This window comes from Arachis hypogaea, chromosome 4 (genome assembly GCF_003086295.3).
Source record: "Arachis hypogaea cultivar Tifrunner chromosome 4, arahy.Tifrunner.gnm2.J5K5, whole genome shotgun sequence".
NCBI classification, from domain to species: Eukaryota; Viridiplantae; Streptophyta; class Magnoliopsida; order Fabales; family Fabaceae; genus Arachis; species Arachis hypogaea.
This window is the reverse complement of record NC_092039.1, coordinates 126957027-126982191: the sequence shown is the minus strand read 5'-3', so window position 1 is coordinate 126982191 and position 25165 is coordinate 126957027. Positions and strand designations below refer to the sequence as shown.

The window sequence follows — 25165 nt, the reverse complement described above, 5'->3', positions numbered from 1 at the left end:
AGAATTTGATTATTCAATTTTTTTATGACAATAGTGTATGTCATCCCTAATTTATACTATCTTTTGCATTATTACTAGTACTAATTAACTAATAATCATATAGCTACTTACTCCCTCTCTCTCTAATTATCCTATTATACATGTTCTACCAAGCAAGGTCATGAATCAATCCACTAACTATTTCATCATTGGCCACGAAACTTCGTAGCATATGCTTTATTGGTATTTTGTTTTAGGGATTAATCTGTTTTCTACGTGTTTATTTATCACTTTAATCTATTGTAAGTGTAAATTGCAATTAAAATATTTAGAATCAGCAACTACAAGGACGCGTTTATTTGGTCTCCATTTCTATATGCATTACTCTTTCTTTTGTTAACTCTTGGCAAAAACGCGCAAAGACGGTTAATTAGCATGGCAGGTTCCTCATCATTATCAGATGAAGGTGCAGCATTATCATCACATTTCAAGTGTGATGTTTTTCTGAGCTTCAGAGGCCACACAAGACGCGAATTCACAGACGCACTCTATCATGCTTTGGTCAACAAAAGAATCGAGACTTTCAGAGATAGAGAGAATCTGAGAACAGGCGAGGAACTGGAAGGTGCTCTTGTTGAAGCAATTGAAAGATCAAGGATGTCAATTGTTATACTGTGTGATGAGTATCCAACTTCCAAGTGGTGCCTTGATGAACTCGTCAAGATCATGGAGTGTTCCCACAACGGAACAAAGCGACCGGTGTTACCAGTTTATTACTATGTGGAAGAATCAGATGTGCAGTACCAGCTCAATGAATATGCAAAAGCCATGACTAATCATCAAGAAAAAGGCAGATACAATCACTAGTTGGAAGCATCGAGGTCAGCCTTGTCTCAAGTTGGCAACATTTATGGTCCACTCTGTAATCAGAATACGTGAGTACTTTAATTTGCACACACAGCTTTATTTAGAAAACTAGAATGAGACCCGCGCATGACGTTAAATTAATGATAGTATATAATAAATATTAAAAATTGTTATATTTTGTAGAAATAAATTAAATGTGTAAATTGAAGCTAAATTTAAAAGGTGTTTTATTTTAAATAATTTGTAGTACAAAAGATTTGGATGTTGGAGTTGTACAAAGTGATATTTTTATTTAGTGGTTTGATTTTTGCATTTGTTTTAGCGGATGGATTTAGCCATCTTATGTGGCGCTCGTCCTCCTTTTTTTTGTTAGTTGTTAGAGTTGGTGCTTTCTTTTTTTTGTCCTAGGTTCTTGCGAAGACATGTTCTTTATGAATTATTGAGTTTGATGCACTTTCTATTGTGTTATTTGGTTCCATCTTTGTATGTATGTTCTTCTTTCGAAGATGTGTCTTGAATTTGTATAATTTTCTTTCTTCTTAATCGCTTGATGGGGTGGTGCTTCAATGTCATTATTTTTCTGAAATGTCATTAGATTTGAAGCAGTTGTGCCCAATAAGTTTTTTGCGTCGCCATCAAATAGTACAAAAGTTGTTGTAACACTTTGATCTAAAATCTTTAATTGAATTCTGAACCTAAAATAAGTATTGGGCTAACAACTAATAATTTGATAGATAAGATTATGAAAAGTATATAGAGTTACCTTATTGTTGGATATTATGATGTTTGATTACATGTGCCACAAATGTAGTTGTTTTTTTTATATGCTTTCTTCTTACACTTTTTACATTTAACATAATTCCATCTTAATTTGTCATCAATTTTGTTTATAATTGCTAAAATTGTGAAGATCTTTTTCTATTCCAATATTCAATTTATGTTATCATTAGGTATATGGTATTTGAGTAAGTATGAATGTATGATGCATGTTGTGATTTTTTTTTGTCATACCTGATCATCAGATTCTCATTGCAGTTTGAAAATAAATTTTTTTGTGCTAAATTTGATGTTATGTGAAAGAATAGTGATAAGAGACTTATATATGTAGTTTAAATGGTATGAAATTTAAATACTTATAACGTAAAATTTATTATGATTAATAATATTATTATGACAGTTGTAATATGGATGTTTATTATTTTTAGTGAGTTATTTATAAAAATTAATAAATTAATTATTGCGGTTATAAATTTATTATATTGTTTATAACGGTAAAATATAATAAATATAGGACTATGAATTCAATGTATTTGGAGCTTACAAATTTATTGGATTCTATTTTTTAGTTTTTTATTTGTATCTAATATAAAAATGTATGTCTGATATCATATTTTTTTGGTTTCGTTTTAATATTCTTTTAATAAATTTGTTTTTTTTTTAGTTTTCAAATATTATTTTCAAAATTTATATTGGTAAAATAAAATAGAATTTGTTTTTAATAATAAGTAAAAAATACAATAATAGTTCTTTGTATCTAGTGTTACTTCTAAAAATTAAAATGATTTTTCTTTTTAGCAAAGATACAGAAACTCGAATTCGCGATCAATATGGGAGATTATGCCATTTGAAGTATAACTCATTGGCAAAAATTAAAATGATTATAATAAATATAATTATAATAATAAAATATAATTTTTATTTTTTAAACTTTTAATTTATAAATTAATTGTTACGATTATAAATTTATTGTATTGTTTATAACGGTAAGATATAATAAATATAGGAACATGAATTCAATGTATTTGGAGGTTACAAAGTTATTGGATTCTATTTTTTAGTTTTTTATTTGTATATTTTATTTTTTTGCTGATTTAAAAATAATAGTTGATTTGGCAAGAATTGAGTGGTTGATTCTAAAGTTATGCCAAGTAAGTAATATTACTGACATGACATTAGTAGAAGAAAAGAAATATGTCAAAAGTAATGTAGTGCATGCTTATGTATCTACTTTTATATATTAAGAATAGATATTTTCGTTAACATCTCTAGTTGTCAATTTTATACTATGATATACATAGCAGTAACTTTCTAAAAAGATAATTTCTATATATTTTTCATTTGTTTAGTTATAGTTTTTATATATTTGTGTAAAGTTAAAGAAGACAAATTAAAATACAAAGAAGATATAATGTATTGCATATGTGCTTTGCAGACCTTGGGGTGTGATTATTGACAACATTGTTGAAGAGGTCTCAAGGAGACTTCCTTCTATTCCTTTATATATTGATCGCCCACTTGGATTAGATTCTCAGCTTGAAGAGGCGAAATCACTTCTAGAGGTTGATTCTCATGCTGCCTGTTTCATGCTGGGAATTCATGGAGATGGTGAACTAAGAAAATTTGTTTTGGAGCTATATAATGAGATTAGAGGTCATTTTAAAGCTGGAAGTTTTCTTTCTAATGTTAGTGAAAAAACAAAAAGAGGTGGCCTAGAAGGTCTGCAAAAAACACTTTTATCTGAGATGGGAGAGGAAGTGAAGACTGAGATAGGAAGCATATCCAGAGGATCCTCTGAAATTAGACAAAGGCTTGGCCAAAAGAGAGTTCTTCTAGTTTTGGATGATGTTGATAGCATACAACCATTGGAATCATTAGCAGGGGCAGGTGATTGGTTTGGTCCTGGTAGTAGGATCATTACAACAAGAAGAAATGATGGTGTACTAGATAAGCATGCATTAAAAAAGGGTGTTGAGATTAAGAAATTTTGCTTCGATGAAGGTGAATTCGAAGGCATGCAATCAGATGACAAACAAAAGAGGTATGTTGTGTAAGAAGATGTAGTAGGTTTTGAGGATGACATTGCCATTTTAATTAAGAAGTTGCAGGACGAGGATTCACACAATAATGTTGTCTCCATCATTGGTATGGGTGGGTTGGGCAAGACTACTCTTGCTCGAAAGATCTACAACAGTAAAGAGGTCAAGAAATTGTTCCCTTATCGCGCATGGAGTTATGTTTCCAAAGACTACAACAAAAAGGAAGTTTTGTTGAGAATTCTTGATTGCTTGATGAGTTCAACATCTAAATTTAAAGATTCAAGTGAGGAGGTTTTGAAGAATGAAGTGGGAAAGTGTTTGAAATGGAGCATATACCTTGTGGTGCTTGATGATATCTGGGAACCTGAAGCATGGGACGATTTGAGGGATACCTTTCCAAATGATAAAAATGGCAGCAAAATACTAATAACAAGTCGTAATGAGATGGTGGCTATTACGATGGGTAACCGGAGATTATTGGGTTGGATTAGTTTGGCTGGCCCAATCGTCTGAAAGAGGAAGCCTTCGAGTGAGTTTATGATCCAATGCCTCCGTCCGACTTGGGTGTGAGAGAATGGGGGGTGGTACCTGCAAAGGCATTCCGATGCCAAAGTCAGTAAGGGAGCAAAACAGGTCTAGAGAGTATTGGGCTTAGTGATACCTGAGAAGTATCAGTGTATTTATAGCGATAAGCTAATAACCACCGTTGAAGTAGTTCCGCCATAAAAGGGGGAATAACCGTTCCTTTATCTTAGGGCAGTTGGCATATGGCTCCTGGAAGTGGGTTGAGAGATTTTAGGGGCAGTTATTCTCTTGAGTCAGTGTTTTTCTGCCGACTAATCTTCATTCCCGACTTCTTTAGAGCAAGTCGTGGTAAGAACCGATTTCATAAGACAAAGGTCGGTGTAGGGTGAGGCTCAATCCTTTGAATTGAGTCTTTCGTTTGGACCTGGGCCTTAGCGTTGGATCAGGGTATGATCAATGGCAAACTATACAAATCCAAGTAAGCCTCCTCACTTTCTTCACTTACTTGACCAAAAAGAAAGTTGAGAATTGTTTTGCAAGAAAGTGTTTTTGAATGAAGTGTGTCCTTCAAATCTAGATCCCCTTGGTAGATCAATTGTCGAAAGTTGTAGGGGTTTACCACTTGCTATCATCACCTTAGCAGGGCTTGTTGCCAAGAGAAAAAGGACAGAACAAGAGTGGTTGAGAATTAAGGGCTATGTCAGTTGGCATCTTGCTCAAGACAAGACCAAAGTCATGGATGTACTAAAACTTAGCTACGACTATTTGCCTAGAAGATTGAAGCCATGTTTTCTGTACCTTGGAATCTACCCTGAAGATTATGAGATCCCTGCGAAAGAACTTATCCAGTTATAGATAGCTGAAGGGTTCATACAACCACATGAAAGTGGAACTCCAAATGCACCAGAACCAGAAGATGTCGGTGAAGATTACTTGGTTGAGTTAGTAGATCGTAGCTTGATACAAGTAACTAGTATAAGGAGCTATGGAGGTGTGAAAACATGTAAGATTCATGATCTCCTCCGCGAACTCTGCATATTAGAAAGAAAAGCTAATAACTCCTTAGAGGTTTTCACAGAGTCCAACATCCATGCCAACAACACAAGCAATCCTCATAGATTGTCTTTTCTGTGCAATGCACAATCTTATGTCTCCTCAGTCAAACCGGACACTCGTTCGTTGTTCTTTTTTGCCGGAGCCAGAAGGACGAACTGCAAAGAAAGTTGTCTTAAAAATTTCCAGTCTATACAAGTGCTACACTTGCAAGATCAAGTGTATTTCACATCAGATTCTAATGATCTGGAAACAATGATCCACCTGAAGTACTTGAGACTAAAGTATCCAACCTAAAAAGTTTAAGCATATTTTCAAGGTCTTATGAGGTCCCTCTCTCGTGCGTGGGCGGAGGTTTCTCACGGCTTCAAGTGCTGAAACTCGAATACTCATCTGGATACAACCGGGGTGTGTTGGACGGAGGTGCAATAATGACTCCTCTTCGGTGTTCGGTGATGAAGCAGTGTCTTCGAGTGACTGCGCTTCCTAAACAGCTCTGGTCCTTGACTACCTTACAAAAGGTGGATGTTGTTGGCCCCTCCGACGAATTGGAAAAAAGCCTCTGAAATGTTGAGGTCAAGAAGGGTTGCAAGCTCACTGTAAACGGATATACAGATCTGGATGACCTGCCTCTCCGTCGCCGTGGTACGTGACTACCACCTGTTTGTGTCTCGATTCTTTCTCTGTTTCTACTTTCTAGTATCTGCTACCAAAAGGTGTTTGTACTTTGTACAACTGAATTTCACCTTCAAAGATATCTAGCATGTCACATGCCAAAGTCCAACAGTAACACAGGCTTCACCTACTTACATCCCTACACATGGACGTATAATTCTTGCATATAATGAGATCCAATATTCTTAATCAAAATTTCCTTTTAGACTAAGTGTTTATTTGGTGCTATTTAATTGATAATAAAAAAATTAAATTGATAAAAAAAATTTCCGTTTAATAGCACCAAATTTTTTTATCAATTTAATTTTTTTATTATCAATTAAATAGCACCAAATAAACACTTAGTCTAAAAGGAAATTTTGATTAAGAATATTGGATCTCATTATATGCAAGAATTATACGTCCATGTGTAGGGATGTAAGTAGGTGAAGCCTGTGTTACTGTTGGACTTTGGCATGTGACATGCTAGATATCTTTGAAGGTGAAATTCAGTTGTACAAAGTACAAACACCTTTTGGTAGCAGATACTAGAAAGTAGAAACAGAGAAAGAATCGAGACACAAACAGGTGGTAGTCACGTACCACGGCGACGGAGAGGCAGGTCATCCAGATCTGTATATCCGTTTACAGTGAGCTTGCAACCCTTCTTGACCTCAACATTTCAGAGGCTTTTTTCCAATTCGTCGGAGGGGCCAACAACATCCACCTTTTGTAAGGTAGTCAAGGACCAGAGCTGTTTAGGAAGCGCAGTCACTCGAAGACACTGCTTCATCACCGAACACCGAAGAGGAGTCATTATTGCACCTCCGTCCAACACACCCCGGTTGTATCCAGATGAGTATTCGAGTTTCAGCACTTGAAGCCGTGAGAAACCTCCGCCCACGCACGAGAGAGGGACCTCATAAGACCTTGAAAATATGCTTAAACTTTTTAGGTTGGATACTTTAGTCTCAAGTACTTCAGGTGGATCATTGTTTCCAGATCATTAGAATCTGATGTGAAATACACTTGATCTTGCAAGTGTAGCACTTGTATAGACTGGAAATTTTTAAGACAACTTTCTTTGCAGTTCGTCCTTCTGGCTCCGGCAAAAAAGAACAACGAACGAGTGTCCGGTTTGACTGAGGAGACATAAGATTGTGCATTGCACAGAAAAGACAATCTATGAGGATTGCTTGTGTTGTTGGCATGGATGTTGGACTCTGTGAAAACCTCTAAGGAGTTATTAGCTTTTCTTTCTAATATGCAGAGTTCGCGGAGGAGATCATGAATCTTACATGTTTTCACACCTCCATAGCTCCTTATACTAGTTACTTGTATCAAGCTACGATCTACTAACTCAACCAAGTAATCTTCACCGACATCTTCTGGTTCTGGTGCATTTGGAGTTCCACTTTCATGTGGTTGTATGAACCCTTCAGCTATCTATAACTGGATAAGTTCTTTCGCAGGGATCTCATAATCTTCAGGGTAGATTCCAAGGTACAGAAAACATGGCTTCAATCTTCTAGGCAAATAGTCGTAGCTAAGTTTTAGTACATCCATGACTTTGGTCTTGTCTTGAGCAAGATGCCAACTGACATAGCCCTTAATTCTCAACCACTCTTGTTCTGTCCTTTTTCTCTTGGCAACAAGCCCTGCTAAGGTGATGATAGCAAGTGGTAAACCCCTACAACTTTCGACAATTGATCTACCAAGGGGATCTAGATTTGAAGGACACACTTCATTCAAAAACACTTTCTTGCAAAACAATTCTCAACTTTCTTTTTGGTCAAGTAAGTGAAGAAAGTGAGGAGGCTTACTTGGATTTGTATAGTTTGCCATTGATCATACCCTGATCCAACGCTAAGGCCCAGGTCCAAACGAAAGACTCAATTCAAAGGATTGAGCCTCACCCTACACCGACCTTTGTCTTATGAAATCGGTTCTTACCACGACTTGCTCTAAAGAAGTCGGGAATGAAGATTAGTCGGCAGAAAAACACTGACTCAAGAGAATAACTGCCCCTAAAATCTCTCAACCCACTTCCAGGAGCCATATGCCAACTGCCCTAAGATAAAGGAACGGTTATTCCCCCTTTTATGGCGGAACTACTTCAACGGTGGTTATTAGCTTATCGCTATAAATACACTGATACTTCTCAGGTATCACTAAGCCCAATACTCTCTAGACCTGTTTTGCTCCCTTACTGACTTTGGCATCGGAATGCCTTTGCAGGTACCACCCCCCATTCTCTCACACCCAAGTCGGACGGAGGCATTGGATCATAAACTCACTCGAAGGCTTCCTCTTTCAGACGATTGGGCCAGCCAAACTAATCCAACCCAATAATCTCCGGTTACCCATCGTAATAGCCACCATCTCATTACGACTTGTTATTAGTATTTTGCTGCCATTTTTATCATTTGGAAAGGTATCCCTCAAATCGTCCCATGCTTCAGGTTCCCAGATATCATCAAGCACCACAAGGTATATGCTCCATTTCAAACACTTTCCCACTTCATTCTTCAAAACCTCCTCACTTGAATCTTTAAATTTAGATGTTGAACTCATCAAGCAATCAAGAATTCTCAACAAAACTTCCTTTTTGTTGTAGTCTTTGGAAACATAACTCCATGCGCGATAAGGGAACAATTTCTTGACCTCTTTACTGTTGTAGATCTTTCGAGCAAGAGTAGTCTTGCCCAACCCACCCATACCAATGATGGAGACAACATTATTGTGTGAATCCTCGTCCTGCAACTTCTTAATTAAAATGGCAATGTCATCCTCAAAACCTACTACATCTTCTTACACAACATACCTCTTTTGTTTGTCATCTGATTGCATGCCTTCGAATTCACCTTCATCGAAGCAAAATTTCTTAATCTCAACACCCTTTTTTAATGCATGCTTATCTAGTACACCATCATTTCTTCTTGTTGTAATGATCCTACTACCAGGACCAAACCAATCACCTGCCCCTGCTAATGATTCCAATGGTTGTATGCTATCAACATCATCCAAAACTAGAAGAACTCTCTTTTGGCCAAGCCTTTGTCTAATTTCAGAGGATCCTCTGGATATGCTTCCTATCTCAGTCTTCACTTCCTCTCCCATCTCAGATAAAAGTGTTTTTTGCAGACCTTCTAGGCCACCTCTTTTTGTTTTTTCACTAACATTAGAAAGAAAACTTCCAGCTTTAAAATGACCTCTAATCTCATTATATAGCTCCAAAACAAATTTTCTTAGTTCACCATCTCCATGAATTCCCAGCATGAAACAGGCAGCATGAGAATCAACCTCTAGAAGTGATTTCGCCTCTTCAAGCTGAGAATCTAATCCAAGTGGGCGATCAATATATAAAGGAATAGAAGGAAGTCTCCTTGAGACCTCTTCAACAATGTTGTCAATAATCACACCCCAAGGTCTGCAAAGCACATATGCAATACATTATATCTTCTTTGTATTTTAATTTGTCTTCTTTAACTTTACACAAATATATAAAAACTATAACTAAACAAATGAAAAATATATAGAAATTATCTTTTTAGAAAGTTACTGCTATGTATATCATAGTATAAAATTGACAACTAGAGATGTTAACGAAAATATCTATTCTTAATATATAAAAGTAGATACATAAGCATGCACTACATTACTTTTGACATATTTCTTTTCTTCTACTAATGTCATGTCAGTAATATTACTTACTTGGCATAACTTTAGAATCAACCACTCAATTCTTGCCAAATCAACTATTATTTTTAAATCAGCAAAAAAATAAAATATACAAATAAAAAACTAAAAAATAGAATCCAATAACTTTGTAACCTCCAAATACATTGAATTCATGTTCCTATATTTATTATATCTTACCGTTATAAACAATACAATAAATTTATAATCGTAACAATTAATTTATAAATTAAAAGTTTAAAAAATAAAAATTATATTTTATTATTATAATTATATTTATTATAATCATTTTAATTTTTGCCAATGAGTTATACTTCAAATGGCATAATCTCCCATATTGATCGCGAATTCGAGTTTCTGTATCTTTGCTAAAAAGAAAAATCATTTTAATTTTTAGAAGTAACACTAGATACAAAGAACTATTATTGTATTTTTTACTTATTATTAAAAACAAATTCTATTTTATTTTACCAATATAAATTTTGAAAATAATATTTGAAAACTAAAAAAAAAACAAATTTATTAAAAGAATATTAAAACGAAACCAAAAAAATATGATATCAGACATACATTTTTATATTAGATACAAATAAAAAACTAAAAAATAGAATCCAATAAATTTGTAAGCTCCAAATACATTGAATTCATAGTCCTATATTTATTATATTTTACCGTTATAAACAATATAATAAATTTATAACCGCAATAATTAATTTATTAATTTTTATAAATAACTCACTAAAAATAATAAACATCCATATTACAACTGTCATAATAATATTATTAATCATAATAAATTTTACGTTATAAGTATTTAAATTTCATACCATTTAAACTACATATATAAGTCTCTTATCACTATTCTTTCACATAACATCAAATTTAGCACAAAAAAATTTATTTTCAAACTGCAATGAGAATCTGATGATCAGGTATGACAAAAAAAAATCACAACATGCATCATACATTCATACTTACTCAAATACCATATACCTAATGATAACATAAATTGAATATTGGAATAGAAAAAGATCTTCACAATTTTAGCAATTATAAACAAAATTGATGACAAATTAAGATGGAATTATGTTAAATGTAAAAAGTGTAAGAAGAAAGCATATAAAAAAAACAACTACATTTGTGGCACATGTAATCAAACATCATAATATCCAACAATAAGGTAACTCTATATACTTTTCATAATCTTATCTATCAAATTATTAGTTGTTAGCCCAATACTTATTTTAGGTTCAGAATTCAATTAAAGATTTTAGATCAAAGTGTTACAACAACTTTTGTACTATTTGATGGCGACGCAAAAAACTTATTGGGCACAACTGCTTCAAATCTAATGACATTTCAGAAAAATAATGACATTGAAGCACCACCCCATCAAGCGATTAAGAAGAAAGAAAATTATACAAATTCAAGACACATCTTCGAAAGAAGAACATACATACAAAGATGGAACCAAATAACACAATAGAAAGTGCATCAAACTCAATAATTCATAAAGAACATGTCTTCGCAAGAACCTAGGACAAAAAAAAGAAAGCACCAACTCTAACAACTAACAAAAAAAAGGAGGACGAGCGCCACATAAGATGGCTAAATCCATCCGCTAAAACAAATGCAAAAATCAAACCACTAAATAAAAATATCACTTTGTACAACTCCAACATCCAAATCTTTTGTACTACAAATTATTTAAAATAAAACACCTTTTAAATTTAGCTTCAATTTACACATTTAATTTATTTCTACAAAATATAACAATTTTTAATATTTATTATATACTATCATTAATTTAACGTCATGCGCGGGTCTCATTCTAGTTTTCTAAATAAAGCTGTGTGTGCAAATTAAAGTACTCACGTATTCTGATTACAGAGTGGACCATAAATGTTGCCAACTTGAGACAAGGCTGACCTCGATGCTTCCAACTAGTGATTGTATCTGCCTTTTTCTTGATGATTAGTCATGGCTTTTGCATATTCATTGAGCTGGTACTGCACATCTGATTCTTCCACATAGTAATAAACTGGTAACACCGGTCGCTTTGTTCCGTTGTGGGAACACTCCATGATCTTGACGAGTTCATCAAGGCACCACTTGGAAGTTGGATACTCATCACACAGTATAACAATTGACATCCTTGATCTTTCAATTGCTTCAACAAGAGCACCTTCCAGTTCCTCGCCTGTTCTCAGATTCTCTCTATCTCTGAAAGTCTCGATTCTTTTGTTGACCAAAGCATGATAGAGTGCGTCTGTGAATTCGCGTCTTGTGTGGCCTCTGAAGCTCAGAAAAACATCACACTTGAAATGTGATGATAATGCTGCACCTTCATCTGATAATGATGAGGAACCTGCCATGCTAATTAACCGTCTTTGCGCGTTTTTGCCAAGAGTTAACAAAAGAAAGAGTAATGCATATAGAAATGGAGACCAAATAAACGCGTCCTTGTAGTTGCTGATTCTAAATATTTTAATTGCAATTTACACTTACAATAGATTAAAGTGATAAATAAACACGTAGAAAACAGATTAATCCCTAAAACAAAATACCAATAAAGCATATGCTACGAAGTTTCGTGGCCAATGATGAAATAGTTAGTGGATTGATTCATGACCTTGCTTGGTAGAACATGTATAATAGGATAATTAGAGAGAGAGGGAGTAAGTAGCTATATGATTATTAGTTAATTAGTACTAGTAATAATGCAAAAGATAGTATAAATTAGGGATGACATACACTATTGTCATAAAAAAATTGAATAATCAAATTCTGTAAATCTTGATTCGGTAGGAGGTTTAACAAAGGAAATTGTTCTTAATTCTCAAGTCATAATTCATCTTTTTTCTTATCCAGAATACTCAATGTTTCTAACTTGTCAAGTGTAGGTAACAAGTTTGTGGTAAAGCTAAGGCGTACCCTGAGGTATCTTAGGTGGAGCAACTTCTTGATATTTTCCAAATTCAATTGATTTACTAAATAAAAATCAAGTAACTCCTAATTCAGCCCATCCCAAAATTTTGAATGTCATTTGTTAGTTTAGATAATTTGATATAAGGTAAAATATGATTTAATCCAATAGATCGGAGTTATTTTTAGATGGTTTATGGCTGTGGCAAATAAGTCTATGTTGTACTGGAATTTAATCGAGTCTGAGCTTATGTTCAGCTCTTTATATAGGAAATAAGAAATACGATTGTGTATCAAGCTTTGAAATTTAGTTCGTAAGTATTTGCAGTGCTTTGAAATTTAGTGGTTTAATACTTTTGATTTGATCGGTTTTGACAAATTGAAATTACAAAGTTTGAAATTTAGTGTAATGACTCACATTCAGTAAATGATATCTGTCATTGTCCTAATACAGAGCAATGTTTCTTGGGGTCAAGAAAAACTGATATATATGAAAGTAGACATATGATGGAGTGATTTGGAATCTTAGCCATGATCAAGGATTTAACGCTATACACTAACAATATGAATTCATCTCATTTATGTTTAACATGAAAGAAATTACATGTCATTCAAACCTTCAACAGAACATGCACAACGTAAAAGCGAATGTGTTTGAGGAATTACCAAAATAGTACAAAAAAGTGTCACTCAAAATAAAAACAAGCACTATATTCAAATAAAAGAGAGAAAAGAAAAACAGTGCAATCACACTCCATTACAATACAATGGGGCTGCAGGACCACATGTAATGATATGTATTATGGAGGAGAGTTCTGCACAAATAAAATGAATGATTCACCTTATTAGCAAAAGCATAAAAAACAAGTTGCATGAAAAGGGTAATCATGTGGCATAAATCATATATATGCCTGTGCTTATGAGTAAATATATACCTGCTTTTGGGACAGAAGCAGTGACATTGACTTTCAATGCCTCAATCAATCAATCAATCCATCATTATCATATCATCGTAGTCGTCGTCGTCTCTCATCATCATCATCAGAATCAGGTTCAATAAAATGCAAGTCAAATTCAAGGGAAAGCATTCGTTCAGGAAGGGACTGCAACGTCAAGCCTAAGCACTGACGAAAGACAGCACTTCGAAGTCTAGACATCGCACCAGCTTCTAATGTAACACTTGAGACACTCACACCTATCATGATTAACACTTGAAGCTGCGGAAAGCTCCCAGCCCCACCACAATTAAGGACATATTGCTCACATATTATTTGATGTAATTTTAAAATTTGAAGGCTTCGAATCCGTCCCAAAGCATTCATGTCTTGGTCATTGAAATCCTTACAAGCCAAGACAATCTTGGTAAGATTTGACGGAAATCTAATTTTACCTAATGGAACTCTTTCAAAGACGTTAAGAAAAACAAGTTTCAGTTTACGTAGCTCGCTTAGGCGGAGCAGGCTCCTCAAGTTTTCGTCTACTAATTGACATTCGTCTTCACTTATCAGTAAACCCAGTGTTCTCAAGTTGGGAAAGTAGCCATTGTTGAGTAGGAGCCCTAATTGTGAATCTGCATAAACATAACACAGGGTTTGGAAATTCTGCATTCTCTCTTTTACCCTTTCATCTAACAACAACTGCTCACCACCGAGCCCGGGGCAACGAAAATGTCTCATTTGCTTTAACCCCTCATCAACACTTATTTTCTTTGGCTTCCAAATGCAATTTACTTGTATTGTTTGTAAACTCTGAAGCTTAAATAACCGATGTAGAACAAGACAATCCATTTTCAAGAACTTGAGGCTTTTCAACCTCTCCAAGTCCTCAGCATTCTTTTCATTTGGTAACCCATCGAATCCATTCAAATATAGCACATTAACTGGGCAACCTTCTGGAATATGATGTGACCACCCGTCGACATCTCCATAAACGAACAAGGAACAAGTGCTTGAATGATTACATGTTACCGAACATGCATAGGATCCTTCGCTCCTGGAAAAGGTAAACGTGCGAGCATTGTTACTGTTATCAGGGTTGTCGTTACTCACCAATATGCACAGATCGCGGATGAGGTCGTGGATCTGACATGCTTTCACGCCTTTGCCATCACTCCTCCTCTTCACAACCTGTACCAAGTTACGATCCACCAGCTCCTTCAAGTATTGCTCACCAATATCTTCAGGTTCTATCAATCTTCTTCCAGTTTGGATTGGCTTTATGAAGTCTTCTGACATCCAAAGTTGGATTAAGTCTCTCACCAGAATCTCTGCATCTTCAAGAAACACACCAAGATATAGGAAGCATGGCTTCATTTTCTCAGACAGATCATCGTAGCTATACTTCAATATCTTCATCATCTCTTCACCTTCCTTGTCTTCAGCAACAGACCAGTAAGGGAGCAGGTTCTTGATTTCTTCCCATGCATCCTCTGATCTCTCCTTCTTCGCGACAATCCCGGCTATGGTTTTGATAGCCAATGGTAAACCTTTGCAGCTTTCGAAAGCAATTGATCTTCCAATAAGCTCTAAAGGAGGAGGACACTCTTCTCTGCCAAACACCTTATTGCGAAACATTTCCCAACTTTGATCTTCATCCAACAAGTGTAGTTGGTGGTGAGGCTCCTTTGACCTTGTATAATTCGCCATTTGATCATTACGAGTAGTTACTAGTATCATGCTGCCATTGTTGTTATCCGGTAAAGGACCCTTTAGCTTGTCCCATACGTTTGCTTCCCATACATCGTCAAGCACTACCAAATACTTTTTCCCATTCAAACGTTTTCTCACCATATCTTTCAACTTCTCTTCACCTGCATTTTCATAGTCAGCTTCGGGTACCTTCAAACACTTGAGAAGTTCTTTGAAAACTTCCGTTGGCATGCACTCTTTGGAAACGGTTGCCCATGCGCGGCAAGGAAATAGCTCTCTGGCCTCATCGCTATTGTAGACCTTTCGGGCAAGGGTAGTCTTGCCCAACCCACCCATGCCAACAATGGAAACAACATTCCTAGCAGAATCTTCTTCTTTGAGTTGATTAATTATTACATTGAAGTCTTCCTCCAATCCCACTACATTTTCTTCCATCATAGTAGAGCTTCCTCCGTTGCCTTCGAATTCACCTTCATCGAAGCGATATTTCTTAATATCAACACCAGCATGCTCATCTAGCACATCTTCATATCTTGTTGTTATGATGATCCTACTGCCAGGACCAAACCAATCGATTTCTCCAGCTAGTGATTTCAGTTGTTGTATATTATCAACATCATCCAAAATCAGAAGAACTCCTTTTTTGCCTAGTCTTCGTTTTATTTCAAAAGATCCACTGAATGTGCTTCCGATCTTATTCTTTACCTTCTCTTTCATCTCAGAAAGAAGCGTTTTTTGTAGATCTTCTAGGCCACCGCCACTTGCATTTGTTTTCTTACTGATACCGGAAAGAAAACTTGCAGATGCAAAGTCACACCTAATCTTGTTATACAACTCCGCAACAAATTGACTTAGGTCACCATCTCCATGAATTCCCAGCATCAAACGGCAAGCATGAGATGAACCAATCTGTAGAAGTGATTTTGCCTCTTCAAGTTCAGAATCACATCCAAGTGGACGGTGAATATACAGAGGCAAAGGAGGAAGTCTTTTTATGACCTCTTCGACAATCTTGTTAATAGCCATACCAAATGGTCTGCAAAGAACATACACATTTTCTTTGCATTTTAACTTGTCTGATCTTCTTTTATAGAAATATATAAAATACTAATATTCAAATGAATCGTAAATAAAGTAGCTACTCACGTATTCTGATCACAGCGTTGACCATAAATCTTGCCTACTTCAGACAAGGCTGACCTCCATGCTTCCAACTTGTGATTGTATCTGCCTTTTTCTTCATGAGCAGTCATGGCTTTTGCATATTCGTTGAGCTGGTACTGCACATCTGATCTTTCCACATAGTAGTACACTGGTAACACCGGTCGCTTCCTACCATTCTCCGAACATTCCATGATCTTGACGAGTTCATCAAGGCACCACTTGGAGGTTGGATACTCATCACACGGTATAAGAATTGACATCCTTGAACTTTCAATTGCTTCTAGAAGAGCACCTTCCAGCTCCTTGCCTATTCTCAGCTTGTCGTTATCTCTGAAGGTGTCGATTCCGTTGTTGATCAAAGCATGATAGAGTGCGTCTGTGAATCTGAGTCTTGTGTAGCCTCTAAAGCTCAGAAAAACATCATACTTGAAATGTGATGACGATGTTGCACCTGGATCTGATGATGATGATGATGACGAAGCAGCCATGGTAAGAAACAGCCTTTGGAAGGTTTGCAATATTAAACAAGAGTTAACAAAAGATATTAAAGTAACAGAAATGGTAATGGAGACTAGGTGAAGTCATTACTACAAATTAAACAAGCCTGGACCCAAGTTTCTTAGTAATTGCTGAGTCTAAATTATTGAAGAGAGATATGTAGACTCTCAAGTCAACTCCCGCGGATTGCAAGCAACTTCTTCGTAGTAAATGAAGTTATAATAATTAATTAGTTATTATTAATATTTTTAATAATGTAAAATTATATTTAATAATATAAAATATTTAATTTTTTTTGTTGATTAAATACTGATTTAATTAATTATTGACTAAATTTTAATAAAAAAACTAATTTTTTAATTTTCTCAATGAATGATGCATAAAATTTGTAATAAAAAATATTATTTATATATAAAAAAATAATTATTAAATTAATTATTATTTATTTATATATAAATATATATTATTTAATTTATTTTTAATATATATTTTATATTTTAATATTTATTTTATATTAACAACTAATTTTAATAGTTAATTTTAATATATATTATTTTTAATAAGTGGGCTATACCTATAATGTGTACTTTCTCTTGATGGACCTAGTGATTAAGACTGCCAGGTTGATCTGGGTTATGATATTTGGACTAAGGCCAGGAATTATTTTTTTTTTAAGAGGAGTGATGGTTTCAGTGGCTAAGAGAATGGGGGTTAAATCTTAGCCCCATTTTCGTTTGATAACACTTGTTGACTTGTCAGACTAATTCTGGAAACTTTTATCCTTTTTATCTCTTCACTACACACGAGACTTTTTGTTTTGTCTCGTCCCTAGCCACGAGACTTTTCTTTTTGTCTCGTCACTTGGCACGAGAAACTTCTGGTTTTTGCTCCTGTATAGTTGAAAACAGAAATGGAGTAGAAAGAAGAAGAAGATTGCACCCAGATATATCCTGGTTCGGCTGCTAAGTGCAGTGCAGCCTACATTCAGTCTCCATCACAATCATGATGGAATTTCATTATAATCAATCTGATTACAACTTGTAAAGTGCTAACCCAACTTATAAGGGGATTCCCACATAATCATGAAACACAACATAGATGAACAAAGGACCTCTAAGACATCTATGGCTTTTTCTTTTAATTTTGCTCTCTCTGCCTTTTTTCGCTCTATGGCTTTTTCATACAAACCTCACTTGTTTGCCTTTTTCCATGAGACTCAAGACATGACAAAATTAAACAGAAAAATTACAAAACAGAGAACATTGAAGGAGAAGAGAAAACTGTTAGCTCAGGTAGCTCTGAGAACTCTGTGCCTTACACTCTCAAATTTTCTCCTTGCTTCAAACAGTGGTTGTTCCCCCTTTTTAAAGAAGAGGAAAGCCTCCACACTTGAAGCCAAAACCGAACCAACTTCTTCTTCCTTCAATGAACAGAACCGGTTCGGCCACTTAGAGAGAGAAGAGATAACCATGTAAAACCCAACATGCAATTACCTCTAGTCCTTTTTTGATCATCAACCTTCATCAATCCGAGCTCTCCATCATTGGCTTCCTCTCCAAGATGGATTTCTGGCCCTTGATGCTTCATGATGATGATGACTTCATCTGCTTCAATCTCTGCCTTCAACCATCACTTCGCCGCTCTAGCTACTCCCTGTGGTGGTTGAGCAGAATCAAAGACAAGCCATGCTTCAAGAATCTCCCTTGCTGGCCGAATCTTCATCTTCCTTTTCTGAGCATGAAGAGCTCGAGATTACCTCACCAAATCTAACCATATTTGGTGAAAATCTCAGCCACTACATACTTTACTTTTTCCTGCCATCATTAACTTGATGGTCTTGATGCATGCAACTTCTTCTTTTTCTTTGTTGATGAGCATAGCGTCCATAGTTTCCTGGACAAGGACCGAAGAAGAAACAAGAAAGAGATGAGAGAGAGAAGAAAGAATTTGAAGAAAAGCAATTTCAAAGTGGTTAAACTAATTAATTGAAAATAGCTTGCTTTTACTTCCCTTAGTTGGCGTGTAGCAATGATGCCCTTAGTCAAATCAATCTTCTCTCACTTACTTATGTTTCCAATGCTTAAATTAACTTTGAAATCCTTGTAGTGGAATCCGTTGGAAGCAAATAAGGCTTTGTTTTTCTTTGCCTCATGGATTCGGTCAAAGCATGAGGAATTTTCATCTTAAATGGAATTGGGCTTAGTTGCAACAATAATTAAATCAGGCCCAATAATAACATTTGCTTTTCTGATGAAATTGGGATCAAGCAGTGAACACATAGGAAGACTTTCTTTGGACTTTATAGAAACAAAATTTTCTGGCCCAACTAATAAAACCGTTTCAGCCAAAAATCACACAACAAGAATTACATGGGGCTGAAATTTAATTAATTGGGCTTGGGATATTTCTTTTCATTTCGGCCCAATAACAAATCTGCACACACAAAATTATTTATTAAGCAAGTATGAATTAAGATCAAATTAATAATTTTGTAATTAAATATTTTAATAATGTTTGTTCATCATCAAAATTAAACAAGAGTTTTCCAAACTCATCAAAGAGGAATTTTGAACTAGCAATATTAGAATATATATATATATAAGGCAGCAATAATAATTGATATGGTCATTGGCCAATCAAGCTTAGCTTTGTTATGTGCCCCCTATTCAAGGAAATCATTGAATTGTTTTGTTTGATGGACTTGTAGCCTGCACGATTTGGGATGAAGTTCTAAAATTCTAAATTAGACAACAATTTATTTCTTTGTGATTGTGATTGTAGATGTAGATAAATATTCATGACTAAATTTTTATTCTAACTAATTGTATTTTCTCTAATAATGCTATAAAGAATGATGAAACAAGTCTTAGACAAGAAGGCAATATGGTTTTTTTTGTCACATTTGCCATTAGATCAATTGATAATAATATACTGCATGTTGATATAATGATATAGTCTATGATGGAGTGACTCTGAATCTTAGCCATATGATCCAGGATTTAAAGCCGTAATGTACTCGTCACAAGACAATAATTTATTACTTTATTAGCTTGGTTATCGCTCTCCACTAGAACAATAATTCGAATACATATATTACACGAACACCTCCATTACAACAATACCAAGCTTATTGTATAAGATACCTCAGCTAATGAGAAGTATGTATTGGATCAGCTATGACGATGTTGAAGTTCTCCTGAGCTCATACTTGTTGGAGGCATTATCAGCTTCTTCCCAAATATCATCATGCAGATGGCGTAAGTTACTCAAGGACAACAGCCGTTCAGGAATCTCCCTCAAATCACCGCAATGAGAGATGACCACGCGTTGAAGACAAGGCATCACACCTTCTTCTAGTGCAAGACATTGGAGAAAGTACATATCTATCATGTGAAACATTTCTAGCTTTGGAAAACTCCCAGCATCACCACAACTAATAAGCCTATTCGGCGATACTAATCCCCCATTCAATTTTAAAGTTTTGAGGTTGGCAATCCGTCCTAGAGCAGCCATGTCGCTGGAGTTGAAACCCCAAGCACCCTCCAAAGTGATCTTGGTGAGATTTGACAGAAATTCCATTTCATCCATTAAAAGTGCTGGCGTATTGTAATATTTCATCATGTGATCAAAGTGTAATTTCAGGTTGCGTAGATTCCTTAGGTCGCCCAGTTTCTTTAGTACTTCAGTCCTACCTCCTTGCTTGTCCTCTGAATACAATAACAAACCCAATGTGTTCAAGTTGGGAAAGCATCCATTCTTTATGAGGCTTTCTAGTACTGAATCAGGACGCACATAGCTTAGGCTTTGGAGATTTTGTAATATGTTATTTGGTCCTTCTCTGTCTGCTTGTAGCTTCACACCACCTCGACAATTAAGATGCATCAGCTCCTTATACTCCCCAATTCTTATGGGTACCACCGGTTTGTATATTCTCAGGTACTTTAGGTGGATCAACTCCTTGAAATTCACCCTTGGATCTTTACCACCAACTGTCTCAAAATGTAGCACATTAATTGATTGTAAGTTTTCCGGAGTATCACTTGACCAATCCACATCAATTCCATAAACAAACAAGGAACAAATGCTCGATTGATTACATATTACTGAACAAGCATAGTATTTACCCTTGCGAGTAAAGGATAATCTACGAATGCTCTGTGCATTGCTCTGTTCTATGCACAGATCCCGGAAGAGATCGTGGATCTGGCATGTTTTCACGCCTTTCCCGTCACTCTTTCTCTTTGTCACTTGTACCAAGTTACGATCCACTAAATCCTTCAAGTATTTCCTACCAACATCTTCAGGCTGTGGTGGTGCCTTTGATGTTCCAGTTTCTCTTACTTGTATGAAGCCTTCTGCCATCCATAGTCTGATTAATTCCGTCACATTTATATTGTAATCTTCTGGAAAGACCCCAAGATACAGAAAGCACGGCTTCAGATTTTCATGTAAATCATCATAGCTTGTCTTCAATATGTTCTTCATCCGGATGATATCATCATCAACATCCCAATGAGGAATTAGTTTCTCAATGTCTCCCCACTCTTCTTCTTCCTTCTTTGCGACAACCCCAGCTATGGTTATGATAGCCAATGGTAAACCCTTGCAACTTTCTACAATTGATTTACCAATAGGCTCTAAATCAGGAGGACAATCTTCTCCACAAAACACCTCGTTGCAAAACAATCTCCAACTTTCTTCTTCATTCAACCGGAGCAGTTTACTGTGAGGTTCCTTGGACCTTGCACGGTTTGCCACTTCATGATTTCGTGTAGTCACCAATATCCTGCTGCCATTATTGTTATTTGGTAGAAGATAATCTTTTAGATTGTGGCACAGTTGAGTGTCCCACACATCATCCAGCACTACCAAATACTTTGTACTTTCCTCATTCAACTTAGTGAAACAACTTCTCACCTCCTTCTTCAACTTTCCTTCTTCTTCAGGTATAGGTTTGGATGGCTTCAGAGAACGAAAAAGAGTTGAGAAAATTTCCTTTTCCGTGTAATCTTTGGAAACAGTTACCCATGCACGGAAAGAGAATACCTCGCTGACCTCATTGCTATCATAGATCTTTTTAGCAAGGGTTGTCTTGCCCGACCCACCCATGCCAACAATGGAAACAACATTCCTCCCCTTTGGATCTTCTTCCTTCAGTTGATTAATAACATCGATGAATTCTTTCACAAATCCCACTACCTTCTTCTCCTTCACAATCTTTTCCTTCCCGAATTCACCTTCACGTATGCAATGTTTCTCAACCTTAACACCATTCATCACAGCAGGACAATCCTCAAAGAGATTTCTGTTTTCTGTAGCTATCATGATCCTACTACCACCACCAAACCAATCACCTATTCCCATTCTCATTCCCACTAGCAACTCCAAATGCTCTTTACTATCAACCCCTTCTAGAACCAGGAGCATCTTTTCATGCTTCAACTCATGCATCTTCTTCCCAACCATATCAGAAAGAAGCTCCTGTCGGAAAATTTCCACGCGATTGTCATCCGTGGTTTTCCTTAGAAGTGTACTAACATCAACAAGAAAAGCTGCTGTTTGGAACTTATATTTGATCTTATAGTATAGCTCAAAAGCAAATGTTGTTATGTAACTTTTGCCTATTTTAGGATCTTCATAAATTCCCACCACACCGACAGTATCACAAGATTCAAGGTTCAAAAGTGATTCAACCACTCCAAATTGAGAATCAAATCTGTTTAATTGTTGCCTGATCTCTAGAAGTTTTGCAGAGACTTGTTCAGCAATCTTGCCTACGACCGCTGTTTCATAACTACAAAGCACAAGGCACAATATTAATATCTTTGTACGTAATTATTATTTTAGAAAAAATCATGATTCATTGTAAACTTAACTTGTCCTCTCAATCTTTATTAATTAAGATGATAAAAAATTATGAGTTCAATTAATTAGGTAATTCATTAAGTAACTCACTGATCTCCCTTCTCAACAATGTGTTCTCCACTTAACCCGCAAACTGTAGATAAAGCCAACTTCCACGCATCCGCCTTCTCTTTGTTTTCTCTTGCTTCATGTTTCTTCATGGCTTCCTTAGATTTGGTGCTAATCTGATATCTCACTTCTGCAGGCTTCACGCGATAAAAAACTGGAAAAACGGGACGTTTTGTTCCATTGTTGGAGTACTTGAGCATCTGCTCTAGTTCCAGGAGGCACCATGAAGAAGACACATAGTTTTCACTCATCACAACAATATGAATCCTAGATCTTTTAATGGCTTCCATCAGAGTAGGTTTAATTGCGTCACCTAGTTCCAGACCCGGATCATCCCTGAATACTTGCAGTTTTTTTACATCGGCCAGGCCATGATAGAGATAATCTGTGAATAAGAACCTTGTGTCCTCGCCTCTAAAGTTCAGAAAAACATCATACATGCCTCCTTCTGATGATAAGGATGACGTCGCCCACAACCACGGTGCCGGCAACGAGGAAGACGCCACCCCGGCCGCTCCATCATCGGCCATGACGTGGTATACAACAATTGAAATCAAAGAAGCAGTAAAGCAGTGTGGATATGAATGATGAAATAGTTGGTGGATTGATTCATGAACTTGCTTGGTGACTTTGGAATATATTATTAGCTACTTGCAATACTTTGATGAATGATTGATACATATATTTGTTATAAAAAGACCTTGGTCATGACAATTGCTTTCACCACCAATTTTATTTTATTATTAAACTCTTGATATTAGACTTAACCAATCTTAACTTGTCCTTAGCATCCAAGTCATGTGTCCACCATGATGCTCAGTCATCTATAGACAACGATTCTTATGATTAAAAAACAGAGAGGTGTAATAAAGGTGGAGCTATCAGCTATGGCCATGGTCCCCTCCAATTTTGTAATTTTTCTCTTTCAATTCAAGTAAATGGAATTGTGTTCTTAGTTCATTTTAAGTCATAATTCATCTTTTTCCTCGTCCTCAAATATATATAATATTCTTCTCAACTTCAATACAATCTCAATCATATATCCCATTTTTTTTTCTAATTCTCTAATCCTTAGTTTCTCTAATTCTAGTCCTAAGACAAAGACATATATACCTAGTGATACTTTTTATGTTCCTCTTGACTAAGAAGGAGAAATTATGTTTATTTGACTAATTTTTTAACATCCTTCAAATATCATTAGCAGTCCATTTGATTTTAAAGATCTTGGATAGTAGTCGCTATGCTTTTATTAGTTGTAATTTTTAAAATTTCACGGCATTGCTTTATTTTTTTAAAGTATTGTTAGAAAAATAATAAAAATTAGTTAACAAAAATTGCACCCATCTAAAAATTAAAAATATGTATTTAAAATTTATTTGGTAGATAACCAAACTTTTTTTTTCGATCCAAGAATTAACTAATAAAATAGTGAAAAGCAAAGATTAAGGAATAGAAAGAGAAATTTAAAAGAAAAGAGAAATATTGTCTAATTATTGGTTGAAAAAAATTTTATTCTCAATCTTTTTCTATTTAAAATCTAAAAATCACATTTAAAAGCTTCTGTTACATTAAAAGTTTATTATAATTATAAATCATACCAGTAAATTTAATATCAATGTAAAATTATTTGCATAATTTTAATAATTCAAAATTAACGATACCATAAAACTACTGTGTATTAAATATACAGGAGTTATTAGATTATAAAATATAAACAAATATATATTGAGCTGTGTTGCTGCACAATTATTGCATGTGGTGTATGTCCGTGGTCAGGTTTGTAAAGGAAAAAGATACCTGAAGAAATATAGGCATACAATAGTGATGTTTTAGTTTAAGTGATTTGGTATTAATCAATTATTAGTCCAACAAAATCAAAATATACTTCTATGTTTAATGAGTCTTCATAAAAGAAATTTAACATCAACAAACAAACAAAAAAACTCTTAAACCAATAAATTAATTTATTTTTGTGAAATACGTTTCGGATTTTTTTTTTTTTTTGGTGTCAATTGACTCAATTTTGTTTTGTCCAAATAAATAAGTGATGTTTGGGTGAAAAAATTTTCATCGATATTGAATTCTAATAAAATTACACAAATGATGGAGAAGAATTCCGTTAATTGTCAAAATAAGTGGATCATGGCAGAAGTGACCGAAATAATTTAACTTTGATGAAGTTGTTGGTGTATATATAATGATAAATCAATTTAAAATTTAGGATTTAGAAATATAATATTGAGATTTTTTTTTTATCGGAGATAAATTACTTAAAATACAAAAAAAATGATGCAAAAGTATATTTAATATGAATTTTTCACCCCAACAAATTGTCATCATCCATAATTTTATATTATACCATTG

At 35.1% G+C, this 25165-nt stretch overlaps 5 protein-coding genes across 5 annotated transcripts; 1 reads left to right on the top strand and 4 right to left on the bottom strand.

Annotated features, from left to right (window-relative positions):
• The first annotated feature begins 414 nt into the window (after positions 1-414).
• Positions 415-3677, top strand: LOC114925254 (TMV resistance protein N-like). The gene is made up of 2 exons (XM_072234619.1): positions 415-779; positions 3059-3677. The coding sequence occupies exons 1-2, from the start codon at positions 415-417 to the stop codon at positions 3675-3677; spliced, it is 984 nt and encodes a 327-aa protein (XP_072090720.1).
• A 5028-nt stretch (positions 3678-8705) lies between these two features.
• Positions 8706-9749, bottom strand: LOC114925253 (disease resistance protein RUN1-like). The gene is made up of 2 exons (XM_072234618.1): positions 9739-9749; positions 8706-9324 (listed from the first exon to the last, which is right to left on the bottom strand). Exons 1-2 carry the CDS (start codon positions 9747-9749, stop codon positions 8706-8708), a joined length of 630 nt encoding a protein of 209 aa, XP_072090719.1.
• A 1787-nt stretch (positions 9750-11536) lies between these two features.
• Positions 11537-11968, bottom strand: LOC112743437 (toll/interleukin-1 receptor-like protein). The gene has a single exon (XM_072234617.1). It carries the CDS (start codon positions 11966-11968, stop codon positions 11537-11539), a length of 432 nt encoding a protein of 143 aa, XP_072090718.1.
• Positions 11969-13060: 1092 nt separating this feature from the next.
• Positions 13061-17048, bottom strand: LOC112744817 (toMV susceptible protein tm-2-like). The gene is made up of 3 exons (XM_072234054.1): positions 16313-17048; positions 13454-16202; positions 13061-13333 (listed from the first exon to the last, which is right to left on the bottom strand). Exons 1-2 carry the CDS (start codon positions 16816-16818, stop codon positions 13526-13528), a joined length of 3183 nt encoding a protein of 1060 aa, XP_072090155.1. The 5' UTR covers positions 16819-17048; the 3' UTR covers positions 13061-13333; positions 13454-13525.
• Positions 17049-19694: 2646 nt separating this feature from the next.
• On the bottom strand, positions 19695-23532 carry LOC112744816 (putative disease resistance RPP13-like protein 3). The gene is made up of 2 exons (XM_072234053.1): positions 22784-23532; positions 19695-22622 (listed from the first exon to the last, which is right to left on the bottom strand). Exons 1-2 carry the CDS (start codon positions 23329-23331, stop codon positions 20003-20005), a joined length of 3168 nt encoding a protein of 1055 aa, XP_072090154.1. The 5' UTR covers positions 23332-23532; the 3' UTR covers positions 19695-20002.
• Positions 23533-25165: the final 1633 nt, after the last annotated feature.